General features: G+C 33.9%; 2 protein-coding genes across 10 annotated transcripts in view; both read left to right on the top strand.

Moving 5' to 3' along the window:
- Positions 1 to 22524, top strand: part of Itpr (Inositol 1,4,5,-trisphosphate receptor) — an 89125-nt gene that overhangs the window by 28591 nt on the left and 38010 nt on the right. For 4 of the 9 annotated variants that reach the window (XM_089710140.1, XM_089710141.1, XM_089710146.1 and 1 more), the window contains exons 5-16: positions 687 to 806; positions 1772 to 1889; positions 2243 to 2355; positions 3390 to 3620; positions 4180 to 4292; positions 4850 to 4999; positions 5483 to 5567; positions 6991 to 7151; positions 19176 to 19341; positions 19887 to 20030; positions 20395 to 20539; positions 22007 to 22175. In XM_089710140.1, the coding sequence (XP_089566266.1) occupies positions 687 to 806; positions 1772 to 1889; positions 2243 to 2355; positions 3390 to 3620; positions 4180 to 4292; positions 4850 to 4999; positions 5483 to 5567; positions 6991 to 7151; positions 19176 to 19341; positions 19887 to 20030; positions 20395 to 20539; positions 22007 to 22175 (1715 nt within the window). The remainder of the gene's footprint in view (positions 1 to 686; positions 807 to 1771; positions 1890 to 2242; positions 2356 to 3389; positions 3621 to 4179; positions 4293 to 4849; positions 5000 to 5482; positions 5568 to 6990; positions 7152 to 19175; positions 19342 to 19886; positions 20031 to 20394; positions 20540 to 22006; positions 22176 to 22524) is intronic. The other 5 variants (XM_089710147.1, XM_089710145.1, XM_089710144.1 and 2 more) reach the window with 4 other exon arrangements.
- LOC149477629 (uncharacterized) lies at positions 9194 to 13501 on the top strand. The gene is made up of 5 exons (XM_089710469.1): positions 9194 to 9219; positions 12067 to 12256; positions 12340 to 12417; positions 12640 to 12820; positions 13226 to 13501. The coding sequence occupies exons 1-5, from the start codon at positions 9194 to 9196 to the stop codon at positions 13474 to 13476; spliced, it is 726 nt and encodes a 241-aa protein (XP_089566595.1). The 3' UTR covers positions 13477 to 13501.

Below are 22524 nucleotides of genomic sequence, written 5' to 3'. Positions count from 1 at the left end.
ATCTGAGATATTCCTCTTTGAGATTTGTTAACGTCGCAAAAGAACGTATATTTGATGAATGGCGCCATTAAACGAATGGATGAAACGATTAAATATGTTCTTTAGATTATACTGATTTATGTATTGTTGTTTATATCTTTGTTATGCAATTTACACGGGTCGATGTGCAGTTGTGGTATTTTTATGTGGTAGAAGTAGAACTAGGAGAATAGGTCAGATGCGTTTGTCCCATTTGACTTTAACAATTTCCTCTAACTGATTTTTACGACTCGCATCTGAAATCTGCACTGTTGCTATGAAACATACTATAAACAAATTTGCACTGTAACAAGAAAACAACATACTATTTCTATTTTTTTTTGTGTGGTGTCTCTTGATGTTAGCCAGAAGGGCTTCTACATCTTAACGCGGACGCGGTAATTTCACCTTTTCGACATCTTTTTTCTGTGAACATGTAAGGATTGGAACTCTACCAAATTTAGTATTTTCAGCTTCTAATAATGAATATTTAAAGCAAATGTGAATGGGCACTTTCTAGGCAATTATGCTCTATTTTAGGTCGCTTTGTCACTTCCACGGTGGTAAATATGGGCTGATAATGGTTATTATTTTAGAAATTTTCTAATATGCCATGTAATCTTTTCCCTCCAAATTAAATATTAATCAAACTCATATTTTCTCTACAGCATGCCGCGGAAATCGAGAAGAAACAAAATGACATGGAAAACACGAAAGTACTGGGTACCGTGGTGCAGTACGGGAGCGTGATACAACTGCTGCATGTCAAGAGTAATAAGTATCTTACGGTATGTGTTGTTTTATTGATCTATCTAACTATAGTTTCCTTATATAATTCACTATAACAGCTACAAAATTTCTTGACAAAGATCTGCCCGTAAACGTATGTCCTTCTCTACGGCTTCCCCTATAGGTATTTCTTTCCATTAGTCAAGTTCATCAATTATGTATAGATTTACTTTAGTATTTTTTAAATAATTTCTAAAGGATATGGCTATTCAAAGTACTAAATACACATATTTTAAGTTCTGTTTATGCATTTTGTTCCAACATCGTCTGTTACTTTTTCAGCTATTTAATTTTTACGACTGGTTTTATTATTTTCCTATGGGCTATGACCATAATAAGAATTCGTTTTCTGACTTATCTTTATTTTTTGTTACCTGCCTTTTAAACTTTTCTATCAGAATAAACTTTCAGTGCAGTGCTCTAATCGTTAAACAAAATCTGGAAATTTAATACACAAGAACGAGAAACCTGTATTCACGGCAACCTTTTGTGGCATCACAATACGAAGTAGGGCAGTTTTAATGACATTATTGTTAGGACTGTGACTTTAACGGTTCGCTAATTTTCCGCACCGTGTGTGTACTGAAACCTGTATGCGTTAACAGATTAAAAATATAAATATGTTAATATATTAATTTTGTCATCGTTTCATATACGAAATAGTCCTCTAAGAAAAAGTCATAATAAAACCTGCAGGGATAAAAAAACACACTTGAAAATGATTCATTATTTCGTGAAATGCTAACAATTGCTCTATTTTTTAGAATGCGAATATCTCCGTCATTTCACGACTTTCCATGAAGCTATCCATACAAAGAACGCCAAACAGATGAATTTTTTTCGACTGTATCATAGTATAATTTTTTTAATGCGAATTTGATAATATTATTCTACTACTAATAATTATGCTATTCCTCAACGATTCCAGATTTAAGACATAGAAGATAATATTATATTGTTTTAGGTAAATAAAAGACTACCCGCGTTATTGGAGAAAAATGCAATGCGAGTGCATCTGGACGCAAATGGGAATGAAGGATCCTGGTTTTATGTTATACCCTTTTATAAATTGCGGTCTACTGGTAAGATTTTATTAATGCATTTAAATATTAATGCTGTAATTATTTCACTTATCGTTTTTATGGATTTTGTTTAGATACAATTTCATAATATGAAATTAAATAGGACAACAAATAACTCAGGCCCCGGAACCATAGACACAATAGAAAATCTATTGTGTCTGGGACCGATCGTGCCGCTTGGGGCTCAATGGGTTAAATGTCTGGTTATGCATTTCTTTGGATTTTTTATGTGGTTTACATTTTCCCGTTTTCAGTATAATGCGAATTTAACACTATTGCATTATGGACAACACAATGTATATAAAACAAATAGGTTGTATAAAAGTTCAATATCAAATATATTATATTATCAGGTGACAATGTGGTGGTTGGAGACAAGGTTATATTGAATCCCGTGAACGCGGGACAGCAAGTTTTACACGTATCTGCTAATCATGAGCTGCCAGATAATGCTGGATGTATGGAGGTACGAGTTTGTGCTCTATTGTTATTGGGATAAAGTTGTCTTTTGATTGAATATTTTTCTGAAGTAGAAATACCAAACTAAGATGTTCGATAGTGTGGGATGTATGGAGGTAGAGTATTTTGTGTTTTATGGTCATTGAAATAAGGTTGTTTTTTGATTGAACATTTTTTGAGTAGAAATGCCATAAGTTACTCAAATGTGGGGGATGTATGGTAAACTATTATATGTTCTATATCACTGGCTTTAAGGTTGATTTTTGTTTGAAATTTTTGTTAATATATAGAAGAAATTGCTTGAGCTGCTGGAAAATGCAGAAAATGATGATTGTTTGACACCATTGTTGGGTGTAGATTAACAATGTGATTCAAATTTATGCTCTCTAGTGGATAATTGAAGAACAAAGGAGATTGCCCAAGTTACTATGGCACTTGGTATCGCAATCAAACTTATTGTGTCAAGATGAAATATAGCTCAATTTAAAGCTTGATGTTAGTACTTTTAGAAACGATTTAAGTTTTTATGTAAATAAGCCGCAGTTCGCGACAATAAAAATAAAACAATAGTGTTATTCAACACTTTAAAAAATACTTTATCGAGTTTAAACTAACGATGAACGTTAAGTTTTACATTTATTACATAGGCAATATTTTAATTTACAAGACAAATGTGAAAAGTAAATCGTAATAAACATTACTTATTTCAAAATAAATAACGTCGAACAATGCGTCGAACACAATGACAGATGACGCAGGACGCTTGCAAGAGAGATAGATATATGTGTCAAAACAAAAACTTTTACTTTTATTTCTATTTATTCGGTATAATTACGACTTAAAAGTGATAAATATGATCATTATAAATACAAATAGGAATTAACAATATCACAAACATGTGACACAACTAGTATTTTACCGATTCCATACGTGGTCATTCTCCTTTATGTTTTTTCACATTCTTCAATATTTATCACATTCTTTGAAAAAAGTAATATGCAAAAACTTTACTATAATATTTATATTATCTATATTTCTCAGGTTAACGTAGTAAATTCATCCACCTCCTGGAAAGTGACCCTATTCCTGGAACACAAAGAGAACCAAGAAGAAATCCTCAAAGGTGGTGATGTCGTCCGTCTCTTTCACGCGGAACAGGAGAAGTTCCTCACTATGGACGAGTATAGAAAGAGACAGCATGTGTTTCTCAGGACCACCGGCAGATCTAGTGCTACAGCGGCGACTAGTAGCAAGGCTTTATGGGAAATTGAGGTTAGTAAAAAATACAGTACTTATATGTGTAGAAGGTAATTTTATGTTGGATATGATATTTTGAAGTGAAAACTTCTTTAGCGGCGTCGGGTATAAAAGCTTAAACTCGCGTCAGGACACGTGGCCTGATCGAAAAAGCGTAAGACGGATGGATATCAAACATGCTCAACGTTAATAATCAAGTTTTCACTTCTGCCGGCACTCCCCCAGTGCAACCCGTCTTTTTTTACTGTCACAGTATTTATAAAGTGTTACCAAAATTCTAATATTGTCACATAAATAGAGAGAGTGTGTGCTGTATAAATTACGGGATTATGTACTGTGAACTGATATTATCTTGTCCTTTACAAACTCAGATTCGAATTTACAACTTTTATTCAGATATTCAATAGAGTAAAGTTAAACTTAATTCAGTTTACTATTCAAGCAAGTTTTTTAACGTAAAAATCGTGTTTTACCTAATTCACACCAAATAATATGCAAATTGACCATAATAATAATTCTTATTAATATTAAAGGTAATGTTCTACTTTATAATAATGTAATTATAAAATTCAAGGTAGTTCAACACGACCCTTGCCGCGGTGGCGCAGGTCACTGGAACTCAATATTTCGGTTCAAGCATCTCGCCACAGGACACTATTTAGCTGCTGAAGCTTGTTCTAAAACAACGTGAGTAAAACATATCAATAATAATAATCTATACTAATATAATAAAGCTGAAGAGTTTGTTTGTTTGAACGCGCTAATCTCAGGAACCACTGGTCCGATTTGAAAAATTATTTCGCTGTTAGATAGCCCATTTATCGAGGAAGGCTAAAGGCTTATATATCATCACGCTAAGAGCAACAGGAGCGGAGCAACGCGGGTAAAATCGCGGGGCACAGCTAGTAACTAATAAATATAAAATTGCTTAAGACTTAGAGATTACAGAAAAATATGCATGATTCTTTATTGATTATTCGATTCATTTTATCAAACATTATTATTATCACTAGTAAACATAACATCCCCACTATTTTTGACAGTGTTTTCTTATCCTACACTGTTTTATTTACCATATTCCTCAATTAGTTTCAACTACCAGCTTTGCACATTACCTATTACCTTTTCAATAAATTACAGTGAAGATATTCTTCCCCTCCACACTACTATATCGAAGCTTTTTTACTACAACATTTCCACACTCCATATTTAATCCATTTGTTATTTTTTCAACAATATTACAGTGAAGTTTTCGTTAGCAGTGACACGAGCACCGAACCCGCGTACCAGCTGGTGTCGGTGCCACACTCGTCAGAGATTGCGACATTGTTTGAGTTGGACCCCACTACTATGACGCACTCTGACGCGCCCGTGCCTCAGAGTAGTTATGTGAGGTGAGTTTGTATGAAATAATGTATTTTATTCATTCAAAGTTATATATATTGAAGATAGATAACTATTCCTTTTGCACGTTGATAGATATCATATACAATATGTTTATTAAACGATTCTATTGAACGTTCTATTTCTACTTTAATATACATACCAAATAATAACTGACTGTATAATTTTTAACAACTTATTTGCGCTTTAATGACACGTTTGTATTAAATACTTTAAGAAAACTCCGTATAAGCATCGTACATGTCCTTTATTTTTATGGTTGCCTGGAAGAGATTGCTTTAAGCAATAAGGCCGCCTATTGTGCACTTACCATATTCATGTTTTCCATGTTAAAGTATATGTTTTTATTTCTGGTACTGTACAATGAAGTGTCATAAATAAATAAAATAAATAATAGGTCGTAAATAATTACTAATGTACTAAATAAATCGCGTTTTAAATCCGGTAACAATTATTTCATTCATAACTTTTAGGTTACAACACTTGTGCACGCACACATGGGTTCATTCCACATCAATACCGATTGACCAAGAGGAAGAGAAACCTGTTATGTCAAAGGTATAGTAATTAGTTTTTATTTATAGTGTAAACTCTATATAACGACACTCCATTTAACGTCAAACTCCGTATAACGTCAAGATTTCTCGACTTTGGTTGGTTTATATTGTTGTCTATACAATAATACACTCCATATAGCATCACGCTCACTCTAATTAACGACCACAATAAGACATTACAACTAGGAACTAGGACTAGGAAGTACTGACTAAGTTGCCGAAATCAATGAAAATGTAGTTGTTTACATTCTTTTTTACTGACATACCGAAGATTCTCAGAAATGCAGTCGTAGAAAAATAAAGAAAAAATTCTGCATGCCGAAGAAGATGGACGATCTGCCAAAAAATTGAAGAAACCTCAATATGAAGACCTTGATCAAGCGATGATAACATGGTTTCATAGGCAATGTCAAAATAATATTCCTGTCTCGGGACCAATCATGCAATTATCCTTTCTCTCCATTTAACGACCACTCTCTATAACGTCGAAAAATGCATGGTCCCTTAAGTGACGTTATATAGAGTTTACACTGTATTTAACAAATGTATTGCATTTTTTGGTCCTTCGAGTCGGATTCAACGAAAAACTTGAATATTGACTTTTTATTGCAATTATTCAATCAATGATCATAACTATATGTATATATATGTCGGGTGTGGAGTATTGTTCTCACCTTTGGGCTGGTGCAGCAAAATACCAACTTAGCGCCTTGGACTCGATTGAAAAACGAGCGATAAGGCTTATCGGGAATGAGACCCTCACGACCTCGAAATTGCACAGCTTGGAACATCGTCGAAAAGTGGCTAGTTTGGCAGTCTTCTACAGGATCTATCATGGTGAATGTGCTGAAGAACTGCACAACCTGATACCTGCTTCTCCTTTTCACCACCGGTCGAGTCGACGCGGTGCTGGTCTCCACCCCTATGTCATCGACATTCCACCTATACGCACTAAGCGTTACGCTTCTTCCTTTCTCGTGCGTACCTGTAGGGAATGGAACAATCTTCCGGCCTGCGTGTTTCCTGATAATTACAATCTGGACTTATTCAAAAGAAAAGTGAATAGGCATCTATTAGGTCAGCATGCTCCATCCTAGACCATGCTTATCGCTTTCCATCAGGCGAAGCGATGGTCAAATGCTTGCCTAATCTCTAATAAAAAAAATAAAAAATAAAAAAACTATATGTATTCAAATGTTTTCGACATCCTGGTAAAAGTTATTTGTAAGAAAGAGTAATGTTGGATAAAGACATCTTCTTTTATAAATTAGGTATTCTAAATCATCAGTGAGTCTTTATGAAACTAAAATTAAAGTAAGTCTATACTACATTGATACTAGAGCAAAAAATTAATCCGTACAATAATTATTTCATTTGTATGTTATTAGCCACAGTAATTTATATATAATTTTCCTATTCCACAGGTGGGATGTTCAGTAATAAAAGAGGATAAAGAAGCATTTGCACTAATTTCTGTGTCGCCAAGTGAAGTGCGCGACTTAGATTTCGCTAATGATGCGTGTAAAGTGTTGTGTGCACTTTCCGGGAAGTTGCACCAAGGGAATATAGAGCATAATGAGATGAAGTGAGTTTGTATGTTTTTTTATAAAATTTTGTGATCTTACCACAAAATTTAAACACAGTCCAACTTTAAACCAGGGGTCTGTCACTTTAATAGTTGTCTAAGGGCCGATTTTTCAATGTTTGGATAAAACTTATCCGTCCAATAAAGTATTACACGATAATATTAAAATGTCACGTAAACTGTCAAATAAGCCCCCCTAGTCAAGTGGCTTTCTGTTAGCGTAGCGTTCAATAGAATAGACTACGAATGTATGAGATTGACGTAGGCTATAGATAAACGTATCTACAGGTTACGTCAATCTCATACATTCGTAGTCTATTCTATTGAACGCTACGCTAACAGAAAGCCACTTGACTAGGGGGGAAGGGCAATTAGAATACGTTTTTAAAATGATAGTTTTATACATTATTCGACGAATAAGTTTTATCCAAGCATTGAAAAATCGGCCCTAAGTGAAATATACTTACCACAAAACCAGATTAAAGAGAACCCGCGCTTAAAGTTAAACCCTGTCTTAATTTTTTTGTGGTAAGACTGGTGTTATAAAGCTTGAGTTTAATAAGTATGGTGCTATGATACTTGCATTTCTTTGGCATCTTTTATCAAAATTGTTTCTTATAATAGTGTGTTAAATTGTAATTAATTGTTAACTATTACTGGTTGATACGTTTGCCATTTTTATGAAAAGGTGGCAAATTAAAAATATTAAAAGTAAAACGAAGAGAATTTATGTATCGTTTTTAAAATTGAATAAGTTTAAACTAAAGAACTGCGCTGTCCATTTATTTTCATTGTTACACTGTTATTAACAGTTCAGTTTCTTTTAAATCAAATTAAATGTCCACATTATACTTTTTATTTATTTATTTATTTATTTAAATTAAATACACACAACAGGTCACGATCTTGCCGGACCCATAGGCGACATATCAATTTCGGGAGCAGATCGCAACCCAACAAAATGTGTACAATTACTACTATAATGAGATACAGCTTACAGTTATTTAAAGCGTGTTACAATAAAATCATAATTAAAAATTCAATAATTAAATATTAGATATAAAAGAAAGACAATTAAAATAATTAAAATAATGCTTTCTTATACAATAATAACAAAATTACAAAATTAGACAACTAGGACATCATTTCACTATTTGACAAACATGTTCTTTAAATATGTTTATTCGATGATCAAATATATCAAAATCGGGAAATTTTTTGGATAAATCATTGTATAAACGGCAGAAACGAGATATAGGGTTATAAAAAGAGGTATTATTCCTGGTTAAAGATAAAGAAAAAGTATTGTTAGTCCGGAAGCGAAATGAAGCATTAAAATTAACAGTTGACAGTAGCGACGGAGAGTGGATAGATGAGTGAACGATTTTATGGAGTGTTATGAGTTCTAGCCTCTGTCGACGCTTTTCCAACGAGACAAGATTAAATTTCTCAAGAAGACTTTCGTAGCTAGATCCACTTCGTCCGATGTGGTAACGAAGAGAAACCAGCCTTAAGCAACGCTTCTGAAGTCGCTCAATGCGTCTGATGTGAATTGTATAGTGCGGTGACCATATGACACAATTAAATTCTAGGATTGAACGAATCAGGGTTTTAAACAAATGTAAAAGACTAGATGGTGTTTTAAAACCCTTCGTGATCCTTGAGATAAACCCAAGGAGACGAGAGCTTCTATTAATAATGTCATCGAAATGACTTCTAAAAGACAATTTGTCGTCAAAGTAGACACCAAGATCTTTAATGACGGAAACACGAGGAAGAAGCTGACTGTTAAAGCTGTAATTAAAATTTAATTTGTTAAACTTTCGCGTAAAGCTTATAACAGCACATTTATTGACGTTCAGGGTCATTTGGTTAAGTTCACACCATTTCGCTATAGAATCTAGGTCATTTTGTAGTATATAAGCATCTTGAATATTGGCCACAGTGGAGAATACCTTTAAGTCATCAGCATACATAAGAGATGGGCATTTTAAGTTGTCAATGAGGTCATTGATAAATACGATAAAGAGTAAGGGGCCGAGATGGGACCCTTGCGGGACGCCAGAAGGTATTAGAACAGGTGAGGATAATGAGCCATTTAGAGCAACAAGCTGACTACGATTGGACAGGTAGGAAGTAATCCATCGGAGTAAATTACCATGTATTCCCCAAGCACTTAATTTATTACAAAGTATTATGTGGTTTACTCTATCGAAAGCCTTGGAAAAATCGGTATAGATGGCGTCCACTTGTTGTCTTTTATCAAAGGCAGAACATAAATATGAGTGGTAAGTCAAGAGATTTGTAGTTGTCGAGCGTTGTCTTATAAATCCGTGTTGATTCGGAGAAATCAAGGGAAGGAGATGAAAATATAGTGTATCGTAGACTACTGCTTCAAATAATTTAGCCAGGCAAGATAGTATGCTTATCGGTCGGTAATTCTCACAGCTCGATTTGTCACCAGACTTCAAAATGGGTATTATGTGAGCCGTTTTCCATGCCTTAGGAAATGTACCAGTCTTCAGGGATTGATTAAACATGATCGTTAATGGAATCGCCAATTCCTTGCAACAATTTTTAATAAAGAGGGGTGGTATTCCATCTGGACCTGCTCCCTTACGCACATCTAGTCTTCGGATTGTTGTAATAATCTTCTGCTTACTGACTGCGATGTTGTTGAGTACAGAGTTGCTTAAAGATGCAGATATTGTATTTTCGGTAAATGATGAAGTGGAGGATTGCGCGCCTTGATAAACAGAATTAAAATAATTTGAAAACAACTCACATATCCCCCTATTATCAGAACATGTTAGATCACCATACTTCATCGTCTTAGGAATTGAGGACTTGGAAGATTTCTTATCATTAACGTACCGCCAAAAACATTTAATATTATCACCTGCAAGGCACTTTCAATTGAGGAGATAAAGTTATTATAAGATTTAGAAATAAGCAATTTACTGCGACGACGTAATACAGAGTATGTATCATAATCGCGTGGATTTTTAAACTTTTTAAATTTTTTGTGAAACTTTAATTTTTCACGAATACATCGTTTCAATGCGGGCGTAAACCATAAGGGAAATTCATCGATTCTTTTGGATGTTAAAGGGCATGTATCGCGAATGATTGAGTTTATTATGCCGTAAAATATATCGACGTTGACGTCAATATCGTTGGAACAAAGCACGTTGTTCCATTCGATTTGAGAAACTTCATACCGAGCACGTGAGAAATTACACTTATTAAAATTGGGACGCTTAGGTTGTTTGAAGCGGGATGATGGGTAGTGATTAACTGTATAATTTACTGTAACTGACAATGCGGGATGGTGACGGTCAACTCGGCTAATGGGGTCTGCGTCATTTACTGAAACACAAGTAATTGTTGATAAGACTAAGTCAAGATAACGATTATTAATGTTCTCAATATGATTAAATTGGTAAAAATTGCAAAGATTAATAGTTTCCAAGAGAAGTCTAGCTTTTTGATCCCGTGGATTAGAAGGCAATAGTGAGGAGTTATCAGAGCTTTTTAGCCAATCAATATTAGTAGTATTAAAGTCACCAAGGCATATAAATTCGTCAGTATTATCAGATTGAAGAACTATATTATGAATAGATTGATAAAAACTTTTGATATAGGGTAAAGTTAAGTCTGGTGGTAAGTAACATAAACATAAATGTATACGCCTATTATTTGATTGGGATGGGATAATCGTCACCCAAAGATCTTCAATATCACCCTCCCATTCATACCTACGAACCACATTAAGCCTTTTATTTATAGCAATTAAAATTCCTCCACCCTCTTTCTTTGTAATATTCGTTGTGTATCTATCTCTTCGAAAAATGATATAGCGATCATCGAACAATTCGTTATCATTTATAGAATTGTTTAAATTTGTTTCGGTTAAACAAATAATGTCGTAGTCGTTACTTAAGATATTAAGATAAATGTCCTTAGTTTTAGATCTTCTAGGCTATTCTGTAAAACACGCGCCCGAACTCGCATCTCACCTGAGTGAGTCGACTCACTTCACTTTCGAACGTTCGAGTTTTTGGTTTCGCATTCTGTAAACATCCGCTCGGCAGAGGCGAAGCGAAGCGAGTCTCACTTCGAAACTCACTTGCCGAGTGAAGGGAAATTATAGATTTGAATTTATCGACATTGTTATTATCTTTAAAATGCGGCAATTTAACACATTTTGAAGACATAATAACACTTTAGTATTGTACCGTGGGTGGAATTAAACTAAAATTGCAATTTTACACTGATAAATTCTTTAAAATTAAAATAATTCTAGCGTCACTGAAAAAAAAAGGACGATTGTCTGTGGTTCGTTCGTGACGTTTGTTTATTTCTCAAGTGGTTTTTTGTACCTAATTTTAAAGTTGCATTCTTTCTAAAAGTTTTGTTGGAGTTTTAGTTAATGTTTGAGTTTGGCTTTATTAAGTTGTTGTGTAGTTGGTGTTAAACGTGTTGCATAAATTATTTAAAGGAGAAAACTGCAAAAATAACAACTATGAGGTGAGTAGTTAATGTGATTCTTGTATTTAACTAAAATATTATCTTATACAACAAGCTTATTGAAATATTTAACTTAAAATCTTAAACATTTTAGCTCCTCGGAAAGGTCGTCTCATCCCTCCAGTGCCCAAGCAGAATCTAGTCGACTATCTTAGCAAACATCCTAGCTTAGCCAAGGGTTTTTCAAAAGTCCCGAGTGCTAGAGACGAAGCTAGAAAAACATGGGAGGAGTTGACTATCAAATTAAATAACTTGGGAGGCTGCACTAAAACATGGAAACAGTGGACAAAGGTAGGCAATAGACATATTATATAAAACTATTCATCTTATACCGTGTAGGTATCTGGCTTACCTACATATTAATAAACTTTTAATTTTGCTTTAGTATCTATTGGTCTGACAAAAAGAGTGCCGTGAAGAAAAAAGCTGCCCTAAGATACCGGGCACGCAATAAGACTGGTGGTGGATGTGAATCGGTGGTGGAGCTTTCAGAGGTGGAGGAGAAAATACTCACATTAATGGGCGGGGAAGGTTTTGCAATTGGTGATAGGCATTTGGAAATTAATCCATTTGAAGTAAGCTATTGTTATCGATTTTGTTGATCCAATACATGTATGTATGTAAAATATAATTATTCAATGTCATGTTCTTTTTTTAGGAAATCCCCGTCCTTACTGATGCCAACGAAAGCCCCACATTGCCGACTTCATCTATGATAAATGAAACCACAACTATTGTAAGTAAATACCTAGTGTATTAATAAAATATTACTTAATATTAAACAACTTATTAGTAAATGTTTCTTATATTGTTCTATAAATACCAAGTCTTGGATGAGACTGCTATAAATACGGAAAATGTTAGCATGGCAGATACTGAGGTATATATTAATAAGATATTATGAAAATGGTACTTTTTTATTGATTCCAGTATTTGAAATACTATGTTTTTTTTTCAGAGACCTCAACTAATTCAGCAATATGTTGACTGTATCCCGAATCCCGAACCTTCCCCTGCTCATACACCACCGAGAGCGGAGGTAACGAGCCCTCTGCAAGCAGTTACCCCCTCTGGCTCAGGCAACTTTCCTGCTCGACGTCGATTGAATGTTGCGGGTCCATCACCACGTCGTACTACAAGTAATTATGAGATTTATGAATTGATTTACAATATTTATAATCCATACTAATATTATAAATGCGAAAGTAACTATGTCCGTCTGTCTGTTACTCAATCATGCCTTAACTACTGAACCAATTTGCATGAAATTTGGTATAGAGATATTTTGATACCCTAGAAAGGACATAGGATAGGTTTTATCCCGGAAATCCTACGGGAACGGGTTTTTCTTTGAAAACGCGGGCGAAGCCGCGGGCGGAAAGCTAGTCAACAATAAAAATTTGGAAATACATACAAATAAAACTAAATAATACTTGATAATGAATTAAGGAAATAATAATAACATCAGAAGACTTGTCAAAAATGCGTCACCGCGACCGGTGGAAATAATAATAAATTAATATGTATTTATTTTTACGTTTCAGGGTCATCGAGTCGTCCACAACAACGGCAAAGAAGACGATCACCTCCATCACAAAGGCGGCAATCTCAATTAACAACCTTTACTGAAAGGTTTCTTAGCTTGGAAGAGCAACGGATTGAGATTGACCGTCGCTACTGTGAGTTACAGGAGGTGATGGTCAACTCACAAAGGGAGACCAACAGAATGACAGCAGAGGGCCTGATTGCCGTCGGGGAAGATCTTAAATTATTAGCTGAAAATTTAAAAAAATAAAATACTTTTATACTTAAGTAAATATATTTATTAGTTCTTAACTTATTTTAGTAGTAAAAAATTATCTGTGGTTTTACTTATAGTTTCTTAATTTACTAACATTAGTTTATAAGCCCTAATTGAGTTACTAACACCTATGAATATAATTTTCCGGAATAAATAATTTGCATTGATTTTTGATTGAATTAATTACAATTACCGCGTGTTCCTTGCCCTCCATAATTCATTTATCAATCTTTGTCTACATAGCTGACCAAGTGCAGTTTCATTGGGTACATCCTCATTTGAAGCTACACTTTGTCTGGTCCTATGAAAACCAGCCTCAACCTCTAGCTCTGAATTGAATATGGCTGGAGCTGGCAGGCCGGCACGATTACAAATATTGTGAAGCACGCAACATGCTATTACAATCTTCGAAACCGTGTTGGGGTCATAATGTAGGACTCTATGTGCTAATAGGCATCTAAATCTGGCTTTAAGGACCCCAATTGTTCTTTCTACGGTGTTTCTTGCAGTAGCATGCAGCTGGTTATAGTGATGTTCTGGTGTTCCCTCGTCTGCATTTGGAACTGGCACCATTAGGTACTGACGCTGCGGATACCCAGAATCACCTGTAACAATGAATATTGTTAAAAAAATAAAATGTTTTGTCATCAACAATTATATTTTTATTAGGAGTTAGGAGTTTTCAATGATTTCGCCTGCTCTCCAATTTTTATGAATTCCGTGAACTTCGGTAATAAAGCCTAAATTACTCAGAAATAAAGTAGTTTTTTTAATGATGAAAGAATTTTTGAAGGAATGAATCCAGTAGTTTTTGAGTTAAATATTTACAAACAAACAAAGATTCGTCTTTATAAATTAGCTAAGAGGTAACTCACCTAACAAGTACACAGATTCGCCTGTTTGTACTAATTGTTCGAGGTGGTCCCGAATGATGCAATTATTAAAAATAAGGCTGTCGTGAGTCGCTCCGCCATATGTTGCATCTACATGTATTATGTTCAAATCTGCATCTGTGAACTGCAAAAAGAATTATTTTACAACTATTTTTATGTGGCTGTTCTAATGAATGTTATAAAAAATATAGGTACTAGCAGCGTCTTGTGATTTATACTGCTTAGTTAATGATCCTATGGAATTGGTCCAAATATTTTCATTAAATCGATTTTCTATGGTTCAAGTGTGAAAGCGTATACAGACATTATTATATCAGGCTTACCATTTGTACATTTCTTGCATGATATCCTTTGCGACAGTAGTATCGTTCTTCATGGCAAGTTGGTCTCACCATTGTCACAAAAGTCCCATCTACACATCCTATTAGCCCAGGAATACTGAATTTCTCATAGAATCTGCAATAAGAAATAAAAAAAAACATTACTTAAATATTTTTCATTAACATGATAGGTTTATTTAGGTAGGTACACAAACCTTATTTTGAGTCTCAGTCTTTCTTCAGAATTTTGGGGAAATCTTATGTATTTTTTTACTATACTTGGATGGCTTAGGGCTTCTATGACCTCGTGGATACTACGAGATGCTGATGGCTGCGACACAAACGAATTTATGTGTTTTCCACATATCCTTTGATAGCTCCCAGTCGCAAAGAAAGAAAGTGCACATAACAACTGAAAAAAATGAATGAAATTTCTTGAAACTATCAAAATAAAAGGTACTTAATCTGATAAGGAAACCATCCATAATTAAAGTCGGTTAATAACTCAAAACGTTTTTAAAGAAACCGTAAGGGAGAGAAACTTTGGACTTTAACATAGGGTACCTACCACTTGAAAGGGTGACATCATAAAAAATAATCGGGGATTAGATGACGTTATCGTTAGTGGTTCTATGTTCTATGCGAGGAAGTTATGTTACCTACCTACATAATGGAATGTTTTACAGAGTTATGGGAAAGTTATCACAATATTCACACGGGATCGGGACTTCCGCAGATGAAATCACGGGACCGATGACTATTGTAACAGTAACTTTTTATGACATTATGAATACACATATAAAGCACTTAGATACATACCTTGACTCTAGCAGTTAATCCTCTTCGTCGACGTTGAGGTTTTTTAACTAAAACTTTAATGTCTTCCATCACTTGAGAAACTAGTTCTTCCGATAAACGGTAGCATTCAACAAATTTTTTATTTCGATTAATAATTTGCATTTCCCGAATGCTGGTACTTTGCCGGCGACTTTCTATTATATCCACAGCATTAGCTTCTCGTATTATAGCACTTAATATAAAATAACGCGCCATTTTAGTAAAAAAATATATAAAATTTGTATCAAATTTGTTCCACAACCACTAACTCACTCACGAACTCGGCACCTAATAGGCGAGTGAATTGATGACAGGTGAATTCGTATTTGTAAATACTCGAACTCGACGTTCGAGGTGTAAAATTACCTTACAGAATGCCGAATTCATACTTTATACGTCAAAATACTCACTTAGCACAGTTCGCCTCGTCGCCGCTCTCGACGATGTGGCGCCACTAGTACTGTCGAGTTTTACAGAATACGAAATCGAAAACTCACCGCGGATTCCGCGTTCGAGTTTTTATAATAACCTTACAGAATAGCACTGATCCTATTTACATTTTGATAAAATACGTCCATAAAATAGAAAAAATAAAATGACAACATTGTACATAAGTCCGTGTGAGTTAGGTTAAAACTAAAGTGCACTGAGAGTGTCAATGTTTTTTATTAAAATAGCGTTAGATGACTCATTTCGACGTACGTAAATCTTTCCAAAGCGAACCCAAACAAATTTAAAAGATTTTATTTTCGCTGTCCGTCTAGTTTCGTAGTAAAGGTATTTCATTTCAGGTGATAAATGCTCTGCTACATAAATTTTGGCAGGTGAACCTTCTATGCCCAGGTGGGATGAGTTTATGTGGTCATTAGGGTGATTTTTATTGTGACGGTGAATAGCGGAAATGATTTCATCCCGCTGACGCGAAGAGCCAAGGGTAACTAGAATATTACGAGGTCGTGGAGAAGATTGCGTCCTAGTAACACGACGGCAGGCGCGAATTGACTGGTCATCGCATTGTATTTTACACACCTCACAGAGTTTTTTGAATAGAGCAACAGTGTTCTCGTCCTTTCGCTCGGGTACAGAGTGAATCTCAAGATTACAAGATCTGGAAATGTTATCAATGGTCTCTATTTTTGTGTTTAATTTTAAGACGGATTCCCGTAAACGCGCGTTCTCAGACTGGACCTCTTTTAAAGTTTTAGAGACAGACGTCAGTTTAGACTTTAATTCCCTTTGCTCTTCAGCCAGGAAATCGGTTGTTTGTGTGAATTCTGATCGAAGTTTATCTAAAGCGGTGTTTATCTCTGACTTTATGGCGATTAATACTTTTTCAGAAATTGTCTCGACTATATTCTGCAGTTTTATATCGAGCAGTTGACCGAATTCACTGTATGGAATAGAATGCGAGTCAAGATGTTGAGGTTTCGCTAATGTTTCATCGTCGCAGGACATTACTGAAATGTCATGGGTTGAATCCAGGACGCGGCGTACTGGTGTATTATCGTTTCGGCGAGGGCGCGCTGCGATATTCTCGCAACCAGGGCATTTCCAATACTTTTTTAGTTGCGAAACCTTGTCACGATAATACTCCGAGGAAATATTCACGCATTGATAATGATATGTCCCTTTACAAGCCACGCATATAATAAGTTCGCGACGGTCAATTAGTTGTGGACATGCTAAGCACTGCATTATAAATTGTATTTTGTAATTAGTATGGACTTATTAAACAAAATAGCAGTGTTCTATTTAGTTCCACAGGCCATAAGCATTCAAACAGTGAGACGGCGTCGAAAAGGTCTTAAGCGCCATGCATATCGCGGCGCTTACGCGTTTTGCCGTGAAGCTGCTTTGTCGATGACCGAACGGTAGTTTTATATTCAAGTAGGAATATTTTTTCACGGATTGTACCTTTATTGTTTATTGGGGATCACTTATGGTGCACTTTTAACGTCTATAAGCACTACACACATTAACTCACTAATTATTAAGAGAAAATGGGTCAATCAATTTTTAAAGGTCCCGATCATAATTTTCTCGTATTTTTTTTTTTAACTTAATTTTCAGCATTTTACTATTTCATTTAGAAGATAATTCTTCGGAGATTAAGATTATATAGGCAGCAGTGATGTTGATTAAATACATTTGTGGATTTAACTTCACGAACCGATCTATTCACGGGAAATAATGTCCTTTGGACAACTTACACAATAGTACTTTTTTAAATGTTAAATTCCCTTCAGAATTAAAATAAATTCTTCTAATATTAAATAATAAATAATATTTTGATATTTGTTCTATTTACACCCAAAATACGAAATATTTTTATTAAAATTGAAACGAATGATGTCTTTTGAACAACCAAACAATGTTTCATATATAAAAAAGTTTCAATAAAGCGGAAATAGTGATATTTTTTACAAAAAAACTATTAAGGCGAGGTTGTTACGTATCGTATTATTGATTTTACTTAATTAAAATGAACTGATTCTCGATATAACTGAATGAATGAAGTATAATGTGATTTTCATATGGGGACATCTTAGTCGTCTTGATTTTTGAAATGTTAAAATTACAATTAAACTAGACATAAAATCGCGTAATAAAAATGTGTTCCCGAAACAGCCGAGTAATAAACAAAACATGAACTATTTAACTGTTAAAGTATAAGTTTTATATAATTATTGTCCTAGGGACAACCAAATTGTCCATGGTACAACCACTTTGGTTGGCCAAGTGACTGGTTGTCCGCGGGACATTTTTAAAATTTTGACCCGCCAAGCAAATACTATTGTTATTTTATATATTAATCTCAGCTCACACTAAATTATAGACGAAAGCGCATCTCGTGTAGTATAATTGATAACAATGCATCAAGTACTTATGTTTTAATCACAGTTGTCTGACGGACTGACAATAAAGCCACCCCACACTCACCAACGTTGCTCGGACGATTGTTGCCGTGATTTTATACAAATCAAAATGGCGTTTGAGCCCGACAGTTAATTATTGTGTTTAGCTTGTTGTTTAGGAATCTACCGCACACTCTGTGTTTTGTTTCCATAACTAAATTACGGTTGTCTGTGAGACCTGTGCCATGTAGATGATTTATGGGGACATAAGTAAAATGCCTGAAAATCGTATTATATCCAATAAAAAAAAAATATTTGTATGTTTTTATGTCAATAATCATTAACTGAAGCAAGAAGTGTATTTGGTATTTATGGTCGTGATAGTATGTGTTCGTGATGCGAAGTTTTTTAATGCATTGTAGCTTGGGGACAAATGTGATAGTACTGGAAAATTGCATTTAGTCTCTGGACAACCATGAAACTACGCACAAATTAATAAAACAAGTAAAATATTGTTAACAATAATGTTAGAAAATATTAAAAAGAATATAATTAAAACCAATTTAACTCTTTATGATTTCATGTTTATTAATTATCGTTCAGGGACATGATGCGTGTACCGTCGGACCATTAAAAGTTGATCGACCCAAATAACACTTTTAACTATTTTTAACGACATAAAATACTTGAGTAATCACAATAACTTGTTAACTGTACGGTACGCGTTGAATGTTATGTTGTTTTTATTATGTTTTTCTGTACACACTATATAAAAAACTTTATTTCAGAGCCTTAACCTGTCTCCTTCAAGACATAGTGTATTTCATAGCGGGCTATGAGAACGAGCCCAACAAATCTAAAGCCCTGGACCTCGTTGTTGAAAACCCTAATCGCGACAGACAGAAACTACTACGAGAACAATATATATTGAGACAGCTGTTTAAGATATTACAGGTATGTTTTTGTTATACCTACTTTGATTATTATAGCATAACTGTTAAAATTAATGTTTGTCTGGCGGCTTAGTACTGTGGAATATTATTTGTAGGTTGATAAAAATTACACAGTATTTTAGGTTACATTTTTTGTGATATACATCTTTTATGTATGTAATACGACGTAATGCGATTTGCATGAAAATCGATGTAAAAATTAAAATTTATTTACAAAATTCTTATTTTGCATTTTAGACAAAACTATGTTTTTTTTTTACCAATAAATTACTTATTTACAAAAATATTTTTGAAGTGAAACTTCTTTATCGGGGTTGGAAAAAAATTTTGTGTAACGTTTTTTCTTTACGCGTGACATTTTTCCGTTACGCGCCATCTTTTTACAATCCCTAACACGCGTGATTCGACGTATTTCTGTAAAGTTGCATATAATAAATTATTTTTTGAAAAATAAGTTTCACTTCTTACGTGTGTACACTAGTACACGTACACGCAAACATTTTTTTTATATCTGTATCTAACGCAACTTATTTGTGTCTTTAACAGGGCCCATTCGAAGAATCATCAGAAGGCGAACCGTTCCTAAAAATAGAAGAATTATACGATCCAAGATACGCACCATATAAATTCATATTCAGACTATGCTACAGGATATTGCGTCTTAGCCAACAGGATTATAGAAAGAATCAGGTATAAATTTTACTGCAAAATAATACTCTAATTATCCACCTTATAGCTAATGTAATAAAGTTGAAATTCCAAAAATGTACATGTACTTCCATTCTTTATTAATTTAATCAGATCATTTGCATTCTTTCCCTATATTTTAAGCCACCAACAAGACCAGTGGTTGATCCAAGTAAGAATAAGATCGACTGAACGCCATATTGTCACGTCATAGTTGTTAATTCAACCAAAAATGTCAAGAAAATTTATTTTGTAAATTAAACATAAAAAATTCGTCATAATATCGCTTATATGCTAGTTATTTACTGGTATAATTAATAATAATTATTAAATTTACTAGTATTTAAAAACCACTACTTATTTCCAGGAATACATAGCAAAACACTTCGGTTTTATGCAAAAGCAAATAGGATACGATATCCTCGCAGAAGACACAATCACGGCGTTATTGCATAATAATAGGAAATTATTGGAAAAGCACATCACAGCTGCTGAAATTGAGACCTTTGTTGGTATGTATCATCTGTTGGTATAGTCCTAATACTATTATAAAGGCGAAAGTTTGTATGTATGGATGTTTGTTACTCTTTCACGCAAATACTACTGAACCGATTACAATGAAATTAAGCACACATATAGAGGGTAACTTGGATTAACACATAGGATAGGTTTTATCCCGGAAATCCCACGGGAACGGGTTTTTCTTTGAAAACGCGGGCGAAGCCGCGGGCGGAAAGCTAGCTAACTATATATTTATTGGAATTCAGGGGGTAAATATTTCTATGATGACCAGTAGAACTTGTTAAGCTGGTAATATTTAATTAAATATGACAAAAATGTGGTTTTGTAAAGAATTAAAAGAAAAATCTTATTTTCAAGTTAAAAACACATTTTAATTGGTTTGGCCATTTATTAATTTATGCATTATAAAAGTATTTTATAATTTAGTATCGAAAGAGTGGGTGTGAATCGAAAATAAGATAAAATTTAAAACGTCATCTTATATGGTTTAAATTTCACCATTTACGATATTTTAAAAGATATGATATCTCACTAAAATGTATCTATATGATTATAGGTGTTATAAAACAATAAATTAATTAAACTTTGATACTATTATCAAGCCGATTTTCAAGATTTAAAGCTTATTTATTTTTATAACGCAATAGACAATTAAATAGTTTTCCATTCTTTGATCAATAACAACTAACAAACAAGAACATAATCAGCGAAAACAAATCAAAGTCCAGTCAGGATATAGTTTTGTAAATCCGACTTTAATTCTTCCGGATAAGATAGAATTTATCATGGTGTATATTGGACTGCTAGCTTATGAGTTAAGCCGTTAAATTTGTTGTTTTGATACGTTTGTGAAAATGTTGCGCAAAAATAAAATACGTTAATTGACAGAAAAAATATCCACATAGCGAAATTTGTGTGGTGGCTATAATGAAGACGTTAACAACACGTTGAAGTAATGAAGAAAAGCATATCGTTCTTAATATTATGTAATTGGTTTACCATAACTTAATTAACAGGCTTTTAGAACCGTAAAACAATCTTAAATTTTCGAAAAACGCTTATAATTTTAGGTAGGTTGTATTATAATTTATAACTAATAGTTTCTGTTAAATATTTTATTACTGTAGGACTTTTTTGTTTGGCATACATTTGATAAAATTCATTATTATCAATAAAATTGAATTATTTTAGTAGTTGTGTAAAACGACTAGATTCGATACAGATATTTAAACATTTATTAGTCACTATCACTACATAGTACAAAATAAAGTCGCTTTCTCTGTCCCTATATCCCTTTGTATGCTTATATCTTTAAAACTAGGCAACGGATTATGATGTGGTTTTTTAAATAGATAGAGTGATTCTCGAGGAAGGTTTTAGATCATTTATTGGATCTACCTATACGTTTAAGTTGTTTTTAATAATCAAAGGTTTTACATAAAGTTAATTTCTTCCAGGTCTGGTCCGTAAAAATATGAAGACCTGGCAGTCCCGTTTCCTTGACTACCTGAGTGACCTCTGTATATCCAATAAGAAAGCCATCGCAGTAACTCAAGAGTTAATCTGCAAGAGTGTACTTTGCGCCAATAATGCTGATATCCTCATCGAGACCAGGTTTAAACCGAGGTTTATTTTTTATTTCTAGGTCTGCAGCTCTGGTGTTGGTGTTTGTGGAATTCTAATAGCATGTGCTGTTTTAGAATTAAGTTTAAGTTATATATAGGTGTCAAGATTAAGAAGAGAAAAATTAGGAAGAGGTTTTTTTTTAAGTCTTTATTAGTAGGTCTGCTGCTCTAGGGCTATTTTGGTGTGGTTATTTCTAATTTGGAAAGGTGCATGTGCTGTTTTTGATAGAATAAAGTTAAATAGGTGTCGAGTTTATTGAGATTTTTCTAAATTGGTGTAGCAGTTCCGGAGATCATGTCAACAGTAAAAGGTGATAATTTATGGTTAGGTTATATAATAATAATATAGG

Source organism: Colias philodice, chromosome 24 (assembly GCF_061535455.1).
Source record: "Colias philodice isolate Cphi_HAF_F1 chromosome 24, ilColPhil1 Martin Lab GWU primary, whole genome shotgun sequence".
Taxonomy (NCBI): domain Eukaryota; kingdom Metazoa; phylum Arthropoda; class Insecta; order Lepidoptera; family Pieridae; genus Colias; species Colias philodice.
The sequence above is the reverse complement of the archived record's forward strand: the minus strand, read 5'-3'. Positions and strand labels throughout refer to the sequence as shown.